This window comes from Panthera pardus, unplaced genomic scaffold, assembly GCF_024362965.1.
Source record: "Panthera pardus isolate Hobbes unplaced genomic scaffold, ASM2436296v1 HiC_scaffold_15, whole genome shotgun sequence".
Classification (NCBI taxonomy): domain Eukaryota; kingdom Metazoa; phylum Chordata; class Mammalia; order Carnivora; family Felidae; genus Panthera; species Panthera pardus.
The window spans coordinates 64,780,363-64,793,673 of NW_026526710.1; the positions used below are offsets into that span (position 1 = coordinate 64,780,363).

The following is a 13,311-nucleotide window of genomic DNA, read 5'->3' on the forward strand; positions in this document are numbered from 1 at the left end:
TAATTTATACCTCCTCACATAAATTTTAATGACATATTCTTATGCAAGTAGCACAAGTTTACAGAGACAAGTTTGAAACATTTCAAGAGTACAAAGAAGAAATTTTAGGTGACCCATATTCTTTCTGCCAGGATGTAACCCACATTATTATTTTGGATTTGTTATCTTCTAGTCTTTCTTCTTCCCAAACACATGCATACATCTGCACACACATGCAGTCACCTATGACTGTTTTTGTAATTGGTTCTTCACTGCACTTTCTCCATTAAGTATATTGTAAACCTTTTCCCATTTAATCAGTAGTAATTCTCCTGTATGACTGTTAATAATGCTGCATGGTGTTCTCTTTGTTGGTATATCATAATTTGTTTAACCATTTCTGTATTTTTGGACTTTAAGCATTTCTCATTTTGTTAGAAATATTGTAGTGAACATCCTTAGATAAATTTTTGCACACATTTGTGATTGTGTAAGATAAAGTCTAATCATAAGAACAAAAAGTATTACTATGCTAAGGCTTCTGATATGAATTACCATCATATATCTTCAGGAAAAAAGTATCAGTTTACATTGTACATATTAGATATGAAATACATCTGTTTTCCCACACTTTTGCCAATACTTAGTGTTTTTTTAATCATAGATACTTAATAGGTGGAGAATTATATCTCGTTGTTTTTAAAAATCTTTTTTAACGTTTATTTATTTTTGAGAGAGGGAGGGAGGGAGGAAGGGGCAGAGAGAGAGGGAGACACAAAATCCGAAGCAGATTCCAGGCTCCAAGCTGTCAGCACAGAGCCTGACACAGGGCTCGAACTCATGAACTGTGAGATCATAACCTGAGCCAAAGTCAGACGCTTAACCAACTCAGCCACCTAGTCACCTCGACTTTTGCTTGTTTTTATATTGTACTGGTTGTTTTCTTTCTAATACTAACTTATAAAGGCTCTGTATATATTAAGTGTCGTGATCCTCCTCTTGGCTGTGGTGCAGGTATTTTCCCGTTTGCCATTTATTTTAACTTGTGGAATGCCATATTTCAAAAGTTTTTTTTATGGAATGATGTGTTTACTCTGTGGATTGTTTCTTCACCCTTTATGGATATTAATGCCTTCCCCCACTCCCAAAATCATATAAATATCTACCTGCATGTTTTAATAACATAAAACTTTGTAACCCCTCAGAATTATTTTAGAATATGATGTGAGATAGAGAAACATTTTTTTTGGAGTAGCTAACCAGTTGCCCCAGCACCAATTAATGGAGAATGGTCCTTTTATTAACATACAGTCCTCATATCTTGAGAGTCTGTTGCTAACTATATTGGCCTATTACTAGGCACTGTTAAAATTATTGTGGTATGTGGGGTGCCTGGCTGGCTCAGTCAGTACAGCATGTGACTCCTGATCTGTCGGTTGTGAGTTTGAGCCACACAGACTCTTGATCTGGCAGTTGTGAGTTGGGCGTAGAGATTACTTAAAAACAGTCTTAAAACCTTAAGAAAAATAATTGTTATTGTGGCATATATATAATATGCATTATTTTATACTATATAGTTCCTTCCCATCATTATGGTTTTTTAGGATTTGTTTAAACTGTGCATTTTTTTGGATGAATTTTTCGATCAGTTTTTGAGTTCAGAGAAAACCCTGCAACTACGTATGAAACTATCATACTTATAAATTAAATTGGTACAGTTGTCTTTTAGTATTGACTCTTCTTCCCCATCAGTGTCTCTTTTCACTCACCACAATCTTTTTCTTTTTTTTAAGTCTTTCAATATCATTTTGTTGTTTTCTTCTATAAATGTGGTACATTGCTGAATACTTATTTTCCTGGATATTTAAAATTTTGGGTCCTTTATAACGAACAAAGTTTTTCTTTCCATATCTGTTTCCTTGCTAGTCATTTCTGCCATATAGGGGAGGTATTAATTTTTATGAATTTACTTGATAACTAGTCGGTTGAACAATCTTAATTCTTTTTTTTTTTTTAAAGTTTATTTATTCTGAGAGAGAGTCTGAGTCGGGGAAGGGCAGAGAGAGGAAGAGAGAGAATCCCAAATGGGCCCTGTGCTGCTCCATCTCACGAACTGGAGATCATGACTTGAGCTGAAATCAAGAGTCAGAAGTTTAACCTACCGAGCCACCCAGGCGTCCCCAGTTTTTATTCTTTTAATGGTCTCTTAATTAACTCTTTTAGAATTTTGAGTTTTAAATCAATTGCAAGCAATTGTATTATTAATTTATATGTATTGCTCTTTTTTTTTTTTTTTACCCTTAAGATCAGTTTTAAGCAACTCAGTTGATAAGAACATCCTTATATTTTAATATTGAATGTGATACTAGCTTTTGGTTGAAATAAATATTCTTTCATCTTTTTAAAGAAGTAGGCTTCATTCCCAGATTACTAAAATTTTCTTAAACATCAAGATTAGATGCGGAATTTATCAACCACATTTTTTTTTTTTTTAATATATGAAATTTACTGTCAAATTGGTTTCCATACAACACCCAGTGCTCATCCCATATCAACCACATTTTTGACTGTATACTGATGATCCTAAGATTTTTACCCCTTTGACTATAAATGTTATTTTTGCATTATTTTAGTACTCATAAACTAAACAAAGGTTGGCAATTAGAGTAAAGGATGATATGTTTAAGAAATAACAGCCAATCCAGGGGCACCTGGCTGGCTCATTCGGTAGAGTGTGCGACTCTTGGTCTCAGAGTTATGAGTTCAAACCCCATGGTTGTGTGTAGAAATTATTTAAAAATAAAATCCTAAAAAATAAAAACAGCCACTCCAGTTGAGCTGGAATCTAAAGTATAGGTAGGAAAATGGCATAAGACAGGATTTGAAAGTTATCTTAAGGCCAGCTTGTACAGATACATGAATGCCAGACTAAAGAGTCTGAATACCTTACTGTTCCAAAACAACTGAGGATTTTAGAGCCCAGAACTAGGATGGAAAGAGTTCAGCTTTAGAATTTATAGAATGATATTACACGTGGGAAAGATTTGGGAACGTATCAGTCAGTCAAGAGGTTACCGTCGTGCCCAGATGGAAGGTCGTATGAAATAGGAGATACCTGTGTTTAGGAGTTGGCACAGGAGTACAGCCCCCAGATCATGTCTCTTCCCCTTCCCTAGAGTAGAGAATTTTCTCCTTCACTGAGGCTTTCCTTTTTAAGAACAAGGGATCAGGAGACTAGGCAGTGCTTTGTTTCTGTCCCCCACCCCAACCCACAGCCACTGAGCATCTCTTTATAGCTACCGGTCACCTACTGCATGCCTACCTGACCAAGGAGAACTCACTCTGATCTCCTGCCTTGCCCCGGTCTTTTCCGTGGGTACAAATATGTTTCTTACAATAGACCAGAAAATAATTGAAACGTATTTTCATCGCAAAATACAGGAAGGTTGAGCCCCTGGGATGAAAGCTTATTTTTTTTTTTTTTAATTTTTTTTTTTAATGTTTATTTATTTTTGAGACCGAGAGAGACAGAGCATGAATGGGGGAGGGTCAGAGAGAGAGGGAGACACAGAATCTGAAACAGGCTCCAGGCTCTGAGCCATCAGCCCAGAGCCCGACGCGGGGCTCGAACTCACGGACCTTGAGATCATGACCTGAGCCGAAGTCGGACGCTTAACCGACTGAGCCACCCAGGCGCCCCTGAAAGCTTATTTTTAATAACCTTCAGTTTTTGTTAAGTTTTTTTCTTAGAGAGCTGAAATAAACTTCAATAATGATCACCATTTAGAATGGGAACTAGACTAGGAGGAGAAAGGCATAATTGTTTAAGTATTTTTTTACTCTTTGCCACTACATTTTTTTTTAAGTTAAAATGAAACCGTGACTTGAGAATTGACGATTTCACGGGCACTGTGCTATATCCTGTGAGGAAGCTTTTTGTACTACCTCATTTTACATCAAAATTGAGGCTCAGAGCGTTTATCCTCATCACCAGTCATGGTGTGTGACTTGGTTACAAATACCAGAAATCCATTCAAGCCAAGTGATGTGGGAGGTAATCTAGCTTAACTGTATAGGGCCTGGGATCTATAATCAGAATGCTTTGGGTTTAAAACTCAGCTCTCTTTTAACTGTCTTGGGCAAGTTACTTAAACTCCTCATACTTCAGTGTCCTCATATGTAAAATGAAAATAATAATATCAGTACTTACCTCATAGGATTCTTGTGAGGATTAAATGAAATGTCCATGTAAAGCACATAGAACATGGTTGGCACTCCATGATGGTGGTAGTGAGTTTCGATGTGTAAGTCCCAGCCCTAACTTTACTTGACCTTACAGTTCAGTGCCCAACACCTGATTTATAATAATTTCTGTGTCTCTTAATCCAGATTCTAGAGCAAAAACTACCTGGCTCATTGTGGGTTAGGTTTTCACCGGAGTCCAGTCACCTGTGGGTAGGAAGTAGAGTCTCCTACACCCCATTTGAAAATAGGGAGAAGGACATGGGCTGGGCAGGCCACCCAATTAGGTCTACTTGACTGACACAGAGTAGAGCTTAAAATTATTTGTTAGATTGAAGTATGAAGGAAATGCCAATAATTGGGGGGGGGGGTGACTTTAAAACACATCAGACTTACAGTGAGATTGGAGATAATTTTTATTTCATCTTTTAAGCTTTTAATAGTTTCCAAATGTTTGAAATGAGTCAAAGTAATGTTGTTTTGTATTTTGAAAAAAGAAAAACGTCACTCTTCTAAATTCATTTCTCTGTGTTTGAATAGTAGCTTTTCTCTCAATCAGGTTGATATTCAGAGCCTACACAGTAATCTTACTTATTTTTCAGGTTACAGAATACCTGTATGCTAACAAAATGGCTTTTCGATACCCAGAACCTGAGGACAAGGCCAAGTACATTAGAGAAAGAATATGGCGAAGTGAATATGATTCGTTGCTGCCAGATGTTTATGATTGGCCAGAATCTGCATTAAGCCCTCCCCTGATAACAGAATAGAAGCATACCCACTGAGAAATACTTTCCATGCTTCAGGGAACCTGTTTTTTTCAGACAAAAAGAGAGAATGTTCTCAAATTTATGGTTTTTTCCTGTGTTTTATTCTCCCCCACCGCTTTGCTTGACTTATTCTTTTCATGAATTTATACTTCTGTAGAGGGTAGATGTGTTGGCTATATTGTTAATGCCCACCAGGACCCTGCAATCAAATAACCATAATGCTTTCATTCTGATTTGTAGCTCATACCACATCAAAGAGATGTTCCAAATGTATTTATCAATGTCTTCACTTGTGCTCTTATTCCTGCTTGCCAAAGTATTCGCTATTTACTATTATAGTAATGATCTTCTCTCCCCAGCCCTAGAATCGAAATTTACTTCTGTGGATAGGAGTATAGAATTTTAAGAAGCCAAATTTAACCAAATTCTGAGGACAAACTGTCAGTATCTGCAAGTCTTCTTTTTGTCTGCCTCATTTTATCTTTATGCTCTGAAATCCCTTTCGAGTTGATAAATCTGGAGAAATGTGAAAAATCTACCCTGTTATTTATTTTCTGGACCTAATTTGAAGCTTTAACATCATGAGAGAGAAGTGGGAAGTATTGCTGCCTTTAGACAAATAAACAAAATAGTCATTGTTTTCAATAGTGTATAAAAATCATAGTGTAACTTTTTTATTTAATAAAGGTAATACCCTAAATTTAATTTGCTTCAATGATGCGATTTTATTGCCCACTAGAAATTTAGGTTTGCTTTTGACGAAAAATACCTATTTTCATTTTATTTATTTCTAGATGATTGAAAGGAAGGGACACAATGCATAAATTATAAGTGACATCATGTGACCCTTAACAAATTAGTCATATGTTTCACATCCAAAGGAAGCATACTTAACTGGAGAAGCTGTATCCCCTATTCCAGTATGGTGCTCTTTATCACTTAGATAATTTTGGAATGTTTCTGTGATACATTCCTTTGAATACCATTGGTGACAGCTCTGTCTACTGAAGATGGAATTAATTTTTTAATCAATTTAATTAGTTTAGATCTAAGTGGGGATAAATAAGGTTGGTGTTCTTACCAAGAAATGCCATTTTTAATCCCAATTAAAATGGGTAACAATTGGCTAGTGAAGCCAGTTTTCTTACGTGGCGTATTGGAGAGGTGTTTGTTGTTCTTTGGTTTTTTTAATTTGTTTATTTTGAGAGACAGTGAGCAGGGTAGGGTCAGAGAGGGAGGGAGAAAGAGGGAATTCCAAGCAGACTCCGCTTTGTCAGTGTGGACATGGGACTTGAACTCACGAAGCCTGAGATCATGACCTGAGTGGAAATCAAGAGTTGGACACTTAACCAACTGAGCTACCCAGGTGCCCCTGTATTGGAGAGATCTAAAGCAAAACCCAAAAGCATTTTGAGAATTAGTAGTATTACTTTATGTGTGCCTAACATAGTTGCTTTGAAGGAACTTTTAGATGCTCATTCTAGAATATTAACTACAAAAAGTTATTCATAGCTTCGTATAAGGGTGGACATTATTTGGTATTTCTCTCCACGGTCCTTGGAAAAAAGGGGTTAATTATTATGCTCATATTTCCTTCTATCTATAGGTAGAGATTGATTGATACTAATTTTGAATATAATTCAACATTTTAAGAAAGCTTGAAATGGCATTGCCATTTGGAGTATGGAAAAATGCAATTGATTAATCCATTTAACAGGTGAGTGAAGTCAGAAGTGTGTTAAATAAATCTGTTTTATAAAATAAGCAACCAGGTCACAATTTGTTTCTGTTAGTTAAAGATGAAAGGTTTATGTTTTTCTTGTTACCTTTGTCAAAACAAAATCACCCCCCAAAATACTATCTTGAGTTTAACATTACAAGCATAATAATTACAAATCCTGTTTTTTGCCTAGTGCTTATTGAAGGCAGGACCATATGCCGAATTAAAGTAATTTTACGAAGCTTAGTAAATATGTCTAGTATAGTCTTTTTTTTTTTCTAGTATAGTCTTCATGGAAATTATACTTCAAGGAAAAAACAAGGCCAACTGGTATATAGCCTGCTTATTTAAAAGAGAAATTATATACATATAACCAGTAAAATAGTGGTTGGTAACACATGAGAACAGGTTGCTTTTAATAAATATACATTGGAATATATATTAAAAGCAACCTATTCTCATGTAGTATTTACCAACAAAGTAACAATTACTGGATGTACTTTGAAGAAAAAATTTTAAGAATCTAGGCAGGAGCTATTAGGATAGTGGAAGGGGGTTGGTGGCATTATGGCATCAAATTGGAAAAGAAACAAACATTCAGACCTTCTATGGAATCTGTTACCTAACAAGAAGGTAATTATTTTTAAAACCTCAGTGGAGAGTCATTTTCATTCTTTTGAATAGAGAAGAAATTCTGTAAGCTTAGTCTGTCAGACACTACCCAGTAGGGGAAAATGAGAACACTGTCTCTAATCTGGCCCCAGCGCCCATGGTATGAAACAGCCTGCGTAAATAGTAGGGGTATAATGATGAACATGTTAGAGATTTGGTTAAAATCTTTTTAAAGGATGATGTCTTAACCAGGAAGCTGCTTCAGAATCACCCTGAAGCTTTTTTGTTTGTTTGTTTGTGTGTTTGTTTAAGTTTTTATTTAAGTAATCGCTACACCCAACGTGGGGCTTGAACTAATGGCCCTGAGATCAAGAGTGGCACACTCCTCCGACCGAGCCAGCCAGGCGCCTCCACCCTGAAGCTTCTTTACAATACATATGCCTCTGCCCCTTCCTTCCAGGTCCCCTGGACCACCAGGGACAGCCTTGGCAGGTGTATTTTCAGCAGGTCCCCAGGGGATTCTGGCACACATGCACCCTGCCTCCCAACCGTTGCCTTCAAGTGTACATCTGAATTATCTGGAGAGCTAACTGATGGCTCCCGCTGATGCAGTGGCTCTGGGGTGGGGCCTGAGAGTCTGTATTTCTTGCCATCGCCCAGGTGATGTCTAGGTGTTGGCACAGAGAAGGCATTGAGTGGCTTTCTTCCAGAGTTTTGAGTGTGATGTGCAGTTTGTTTAGTGCTCATATAGTACATACTTTATATAAAAAAAGACAACTGGAATTATGTCCTTCCATGTAATTGTTTTCATCCACTTATGTCGAGTTTTTGTGGGATGTTTATAAGGACAGGAATTAATATAGAACTTTTTTTTTTTTTTTTTAATTTTTTTTTTCAACGTTTTTTTATTTTATTTTTGGGACAGAGAGAGACAGAGCATGAACGGGGGAGGGGCAGTGAGAGAGGGAGACACAGAATCGGAAACAGGCTCCAGGCTCCGAGCCATCAGCCCAGAGCCCGACGCGGGGCTCGAACTCACGGACCGCGAGATCGTGACCTGGCTGAAGTCGGACGCTCAACCGACTGCGCCACCCAGGCGCCCCAATATAGAACTTTTAAACAGATTTTTCTGAAAATATATAAATAGAATACTGTTCAATTCTGAAGTATAGTTTTTTTTTTTATTTTTCTAAGTTTTAGAAAAAGTCCTAATGTTTGTTTATTTTTGAGAAAGAGTGAGAGCGAGCAGGGGAGGGGCAGAGAGAGAGGGAGACAGAAAATGTGAAGCAGGCTCAACGTTGTCACCGCAAAGCCCGACACAGGGCTTGAACTTACAAACTGTTAGATCATGACCTGAGCTGAAGTCAGACACTTAACCAACTGACCCGCCCAGGTAACCCTGAAGTATAGTTTTTAAATGTGCTTGTTAAGTAAAACCTAGCAGCCAGTTTTCACTTATGAAAAGATTAGCTATCTGGGGCGCCTAGGTGGCTTAGTCCGGTAAACATCCAACTTCGGCTCAGGTCATGATCTCACGGTTTGTGAGTTTGAGCCCCACGTCAGGCTCTGTGCTGACAGCTCAGAGCCTGGAGCCTGCTTCCGATTCTGTGTCTCCCTCTCTCTCTACCCCTCCCCTGCTCACGCTCTGTCTCTCTCTCTCTCAAAAATAATAAATGTTAAAAAAAAATTTTTTTAAGATTAGCAATGAAATGGGTAATTGTTTCTTCTCTGTTGGTTGCCTTATGATACGACTTATCCTTTGTCTTTTCTTTCCTTAAATTATCAGCTTCTGCAGAAATAAGATTCTGCATTCTCCTTTTTGCAAAGAAGTTGCTAATGAATTAAGACCAAAGCATAACTATTAAGGGGCACGGAGCATAATATATTTACTGCCCTCAGATAACTGAGAAAACTCAAACGGGTGGTAGAGGAGTGAGACAAGTCTTGCCTTAGAAAGAACACTTCATCCAAATACTCCTGTAGCTTTTTTCCCCAAGCCACTCAGTAGCTTTCAAAAAGAACTTCATACTGTTGAACAGCTCCAGGGTTCTGTTGAATTCACCAAAATGGAATCCTCTCTGTTGAGTGTAAATAACACTTAAGGACACTGATAGAAATCTCAAAGCTCTCTGCTGGGATTCCATTTAGAGGGACTACCCTAAACAGTGAAATAGCACCAATATCGTGTTTCCATCCAAAACACGACCACACATATTCAGGAACTGGCACATTGCTGACTTTATAGGAGAGAACACAGAATCATTATCTACGTTGGCTCTCAACTGATTTGTGATTTGTACTTTAATGTGCATCTAAATGTTAAGATGAAATAAATCCTCTACAGCCAAGCTTAAATAAAGTAACATATTTAATATTTAAAATAGCCAAGATAATTTGACTATAGACAACTTCCCCCTCATCTGAAATGAGAATGTTTTAATGGAAGCAGAGTAAAAGCTCAATGCTTTTTTTCAAATTTTAATACATTCAGCTGGACCTGATTAGGACATGACTCTTCGTGCATAATTCTTGCCAGGAGTTACTCAGGTAAACTGGTGATTAGACTTTAAAACAATAATTATTTCCCTTCTTGGATAAGGAAAATGGTGCCTCTCAGAAAAGTAACATGATATATTATGATACATGATGAGGAAATGTGTTCATAATTTAGTTGCATAAAACATACAAATTAAGCCAGATGACTTTTGGATGCTTTGTATATTTATGTACAAATATTCCCCAGTACATTTTAAGTGTACATTTTTCTGATTTTAAGTGTATATCCTAATAAGTCATTGATTCCTACAGTCATTGAATGTCACCAACATGTTAGGTATGTACAGTTAGCAAATAATGCTAAAGTCAATTTTATGGATAGCACCTGGTCTCCTTGTAAGCATCTAATAGGCGTCAGCGTACTTCATTCGCAAATCACCTCCTGTCACTGCACCTGTTTTAGAAAGGCCACAGGCACAGGGAGGTTCAATGCCTTGCGCGAGGTCCTAGCTGGTTAGTAGCAGAGTCAGGGCTCTTAACCTCAGCCCCTCTCAAGGAAGAAGGGCCTGTGTGACGGGTGATCTTATCTGGATCTTAAATACGTTGTCTCCAGGAACTGTTATTTCAGATGAAAACTCACGTGTTCTTCTAAGATTAGACTTAGGTCCTTTTAAATGTGTTTTATCAGTTTACTTGATTTTTACTTTGTTCCCGTATATAACTCAAATACAATATAACACTGTTGTGTTAGTCTTCAGCATCTTAAGTACTGGATGTAACCATAAAAGATTTGGTTTTGAATTTGATAACTTCTATCAAAGATTCTCAAGAGCTAGTTCACTAACACTTTTGATTTGATAATCTTTCCAGAACCACCAATTGCTATCACTGCTATGCAAACCAGTTTCAATAATGCTTATACACTTGGTGCCTCTGCCAATGTGAATTTGAATTGTGAGATATATTTCCATATCTTGAGGCAATGATATTTTGATACACTGATAACTATTGTATTATAGGCATGTATATATGCCTATAATATGCATAACTTCTTCCATTAAAAACTGAGAACAGTTGGGGTGCTTGGCTGGCTCAGTCAGTAGAGCATGTGACTCTTGATCTTGGGTCATGAGTTCAAGTCCAGAATTGGGTGTGGAGCTTGCTTAAAAAAAAAAAAAAAAAGTGAGGGGGAGAAAAAGCTAAGAGTTAAAAAGTAGAAATATAAAAATGTATGTGTGGAATAAGGAATTTCTGAGACCTATTTTAGCTAAATATTTGACAAAGTAGCATTTCTGCCTAATGTTTTATTATACTTTGCCTAATGACCTTTAAAATTAACTGAAATTAAAACCATGTTTTTGCAATTGATACTGTGTTCCCTTTGATAACATCCCAAGCATGAATTACTAATTTCAAGGGAATCATGCATTACAAAAGTGACCGCTTAGCCTTTCCCACCTGTGCATTTAAGATAAAAGGATGGGATAATCTTGTGGTAATTGCTTAAGGGAATTACCAGTTTAAGGGGAAAGCCTTGTGTAGAGTGTTATACCAGACTGACTTATTCCAGATGGTTTCAGGAATCTGTAAACACTCCATAATGATGTGAGTTGTTTTTTCTCTTTTGAGGTACATAAATTGTAATGAGATGTGTGTATTTTCTTAGTAAAACTTCCCATGCATAAAAAATGTGTTATGACCTTGTTTTTAGAGGCACTTTCAAAGCTCGGTATTATCTTAAACCTTAAAACACACCCCAGAACACCTGCTCCCTTGGGAGTGCTCTGGGCTTAGCTCTAGATTCACACGTGGAGCCCTACTCATGCTCACCAACTTTTCCTTTTGTTCAGCTTCCTACTTTATCTCCTTATTTAATCATAGCACTAACGGAATTGTTCCTTATCCCTTCTCCCCCACTACATACACATTGCAAGACCCAAATGTTAGAACACCAAGTCAGGAAAGATTGTACATTGATTTTGTGATAAGGGGGGAAATGGTAGAACAGCTAATACGTTCTGAGTGCTTACCTTAAGCCAGGCACTGTTCTAAGTACCTGATATCTATTTACTCATTTAACCTTCGAAACAACCTTCTGAGGTGTAGGTACTACTATTTTTCCTGTTTTGCAGATGTAGACTCTCAGGTACAGAGCCCTGCAGGTCACGTAGCTACCAAAATGGCAAAGCTAGGATTCAGACCTCTCGCATCTGACGCTATGTCAACTACTCTTCACCTACTCTGAGCACAGCCCACACAGCAGAACGTGGCTGCAGAAAATTACAGTCGTGCTGGCTGTCTCACTCAGTCATCATCACTAACTTTAAGATGGGCATCCAGTGACTGACACCTTCCCTGCATCAGACCTCGGACATCTTCCTGCATCCCCACTCACTGCAGACAGCCTTGCTTCCTGTCTCATAGAAAAACCCAACAGAAGAGAATGTCCCAAGTTCCCCTTCCCCCATCTCCCCAGGTACCTTGAGAAGGTGAGAGAAACAGCAGCTCCTGACATCCAGAAGCTGGCCCCACCTCGATGGCTGGCCTCGCTGTGGCTAGGAGCTCATGGCTAGGCCTCCGTCTTCTCCTGTTGAACGTTACCCAGCTCACAGGACGTCAGTGTCAGGCAGGGCCACTCTGACCACAATGGTCAGGCCAAGAACTTCTGTTCTTCCTCCCCCAAGCCTTCTCTTCCCCGTCTCCAATTTTACCTAAGTGTCTCAAGCCAAAAGCCCTGGAGTTATCCTGGACTCCCATCTCTTTCTCTCATACCTTATATCAAATCCATCAGCGATTCTTGTTGGCTCTATCCTTAAATATATTCCTTTTCTGTGGTTGTTGTTTTTAATTTTTTTTAAACATTTGTTTATTTTTGAGAGAGAGAGGGAGACAGAGGATCCAAAGCAGGCTCCGTGCTGTGAGCACAGAGCCCAATGCGGGGCTCAAACTCATGAACCTTGAGATTATGACCTGAACCGAAATCAAGAGTCGGACGTTCAACCGACTGAGCCACCCAGGCGCCCCTGAGTGATCCTTTTAAACATAAAATGGAGTCACTTCTCTGTTCAAAACCCTAAACGGCAAAACCGAAGTCCTTATGGTGCCACAAAAGGTCCCACGTGATCACCCACCACTGCCTCCACCACCACTTCCTACTTCTCTGACCTCACCTGCTACCCTCCCTGCTCTCTTGCTCTAATTCAGCCATACTTGTCTTGAGCACCCGAGCAAACTCCAGACAGAACTTGGCATTTGCTGCATCCTCTGCCAGAACATTCTTGACATCATCTTCTCTACTTGCTTCTTTAGGTCTTTGCTCAGATGTCACTTCTCAGTGAGGCTTTCTCTAACTCACCTTTTTCTTCTTTTTAATGTTTATTCATTTTTGAGAGACAGAGACAGAGTGTGGGCGGAGGAGGAGCAGGAGAGGGAGATACAGAATCCGAAGCAGGCTCCAGGCTCCCAGCTGTCAGCACAGAGCCCGACGCGGGG

At 38.5% G+C, this 13,311-nt stretch overlaps 1 protein-coding gene across 1 annotated transcript in view; it reads left to right on the plus strand.

Annotated features, from left to right (window-relative positions):
* ME2 (malic enzyme 2) overlaps nt 1-5,696 on the plus strand; it is a 53,864-nt gene extending 48,168 nt beyond the window's left edge. Inside the window, exon 16 of the mRNA XM_019464036.2 lies at nt 4,824-5,696. Coding sequence (XP_019319581.1) covers nt 4,824-4,991 — 168 coding nt within the window. The 3' untranslated portion in view covers nt 4,992-5,696. The remainder of the gene's footprint in view (nt 1-4,823) is intronic.
* Nucleotides 5,697-13,311: the final 7,615 nt, after the last annotated feature.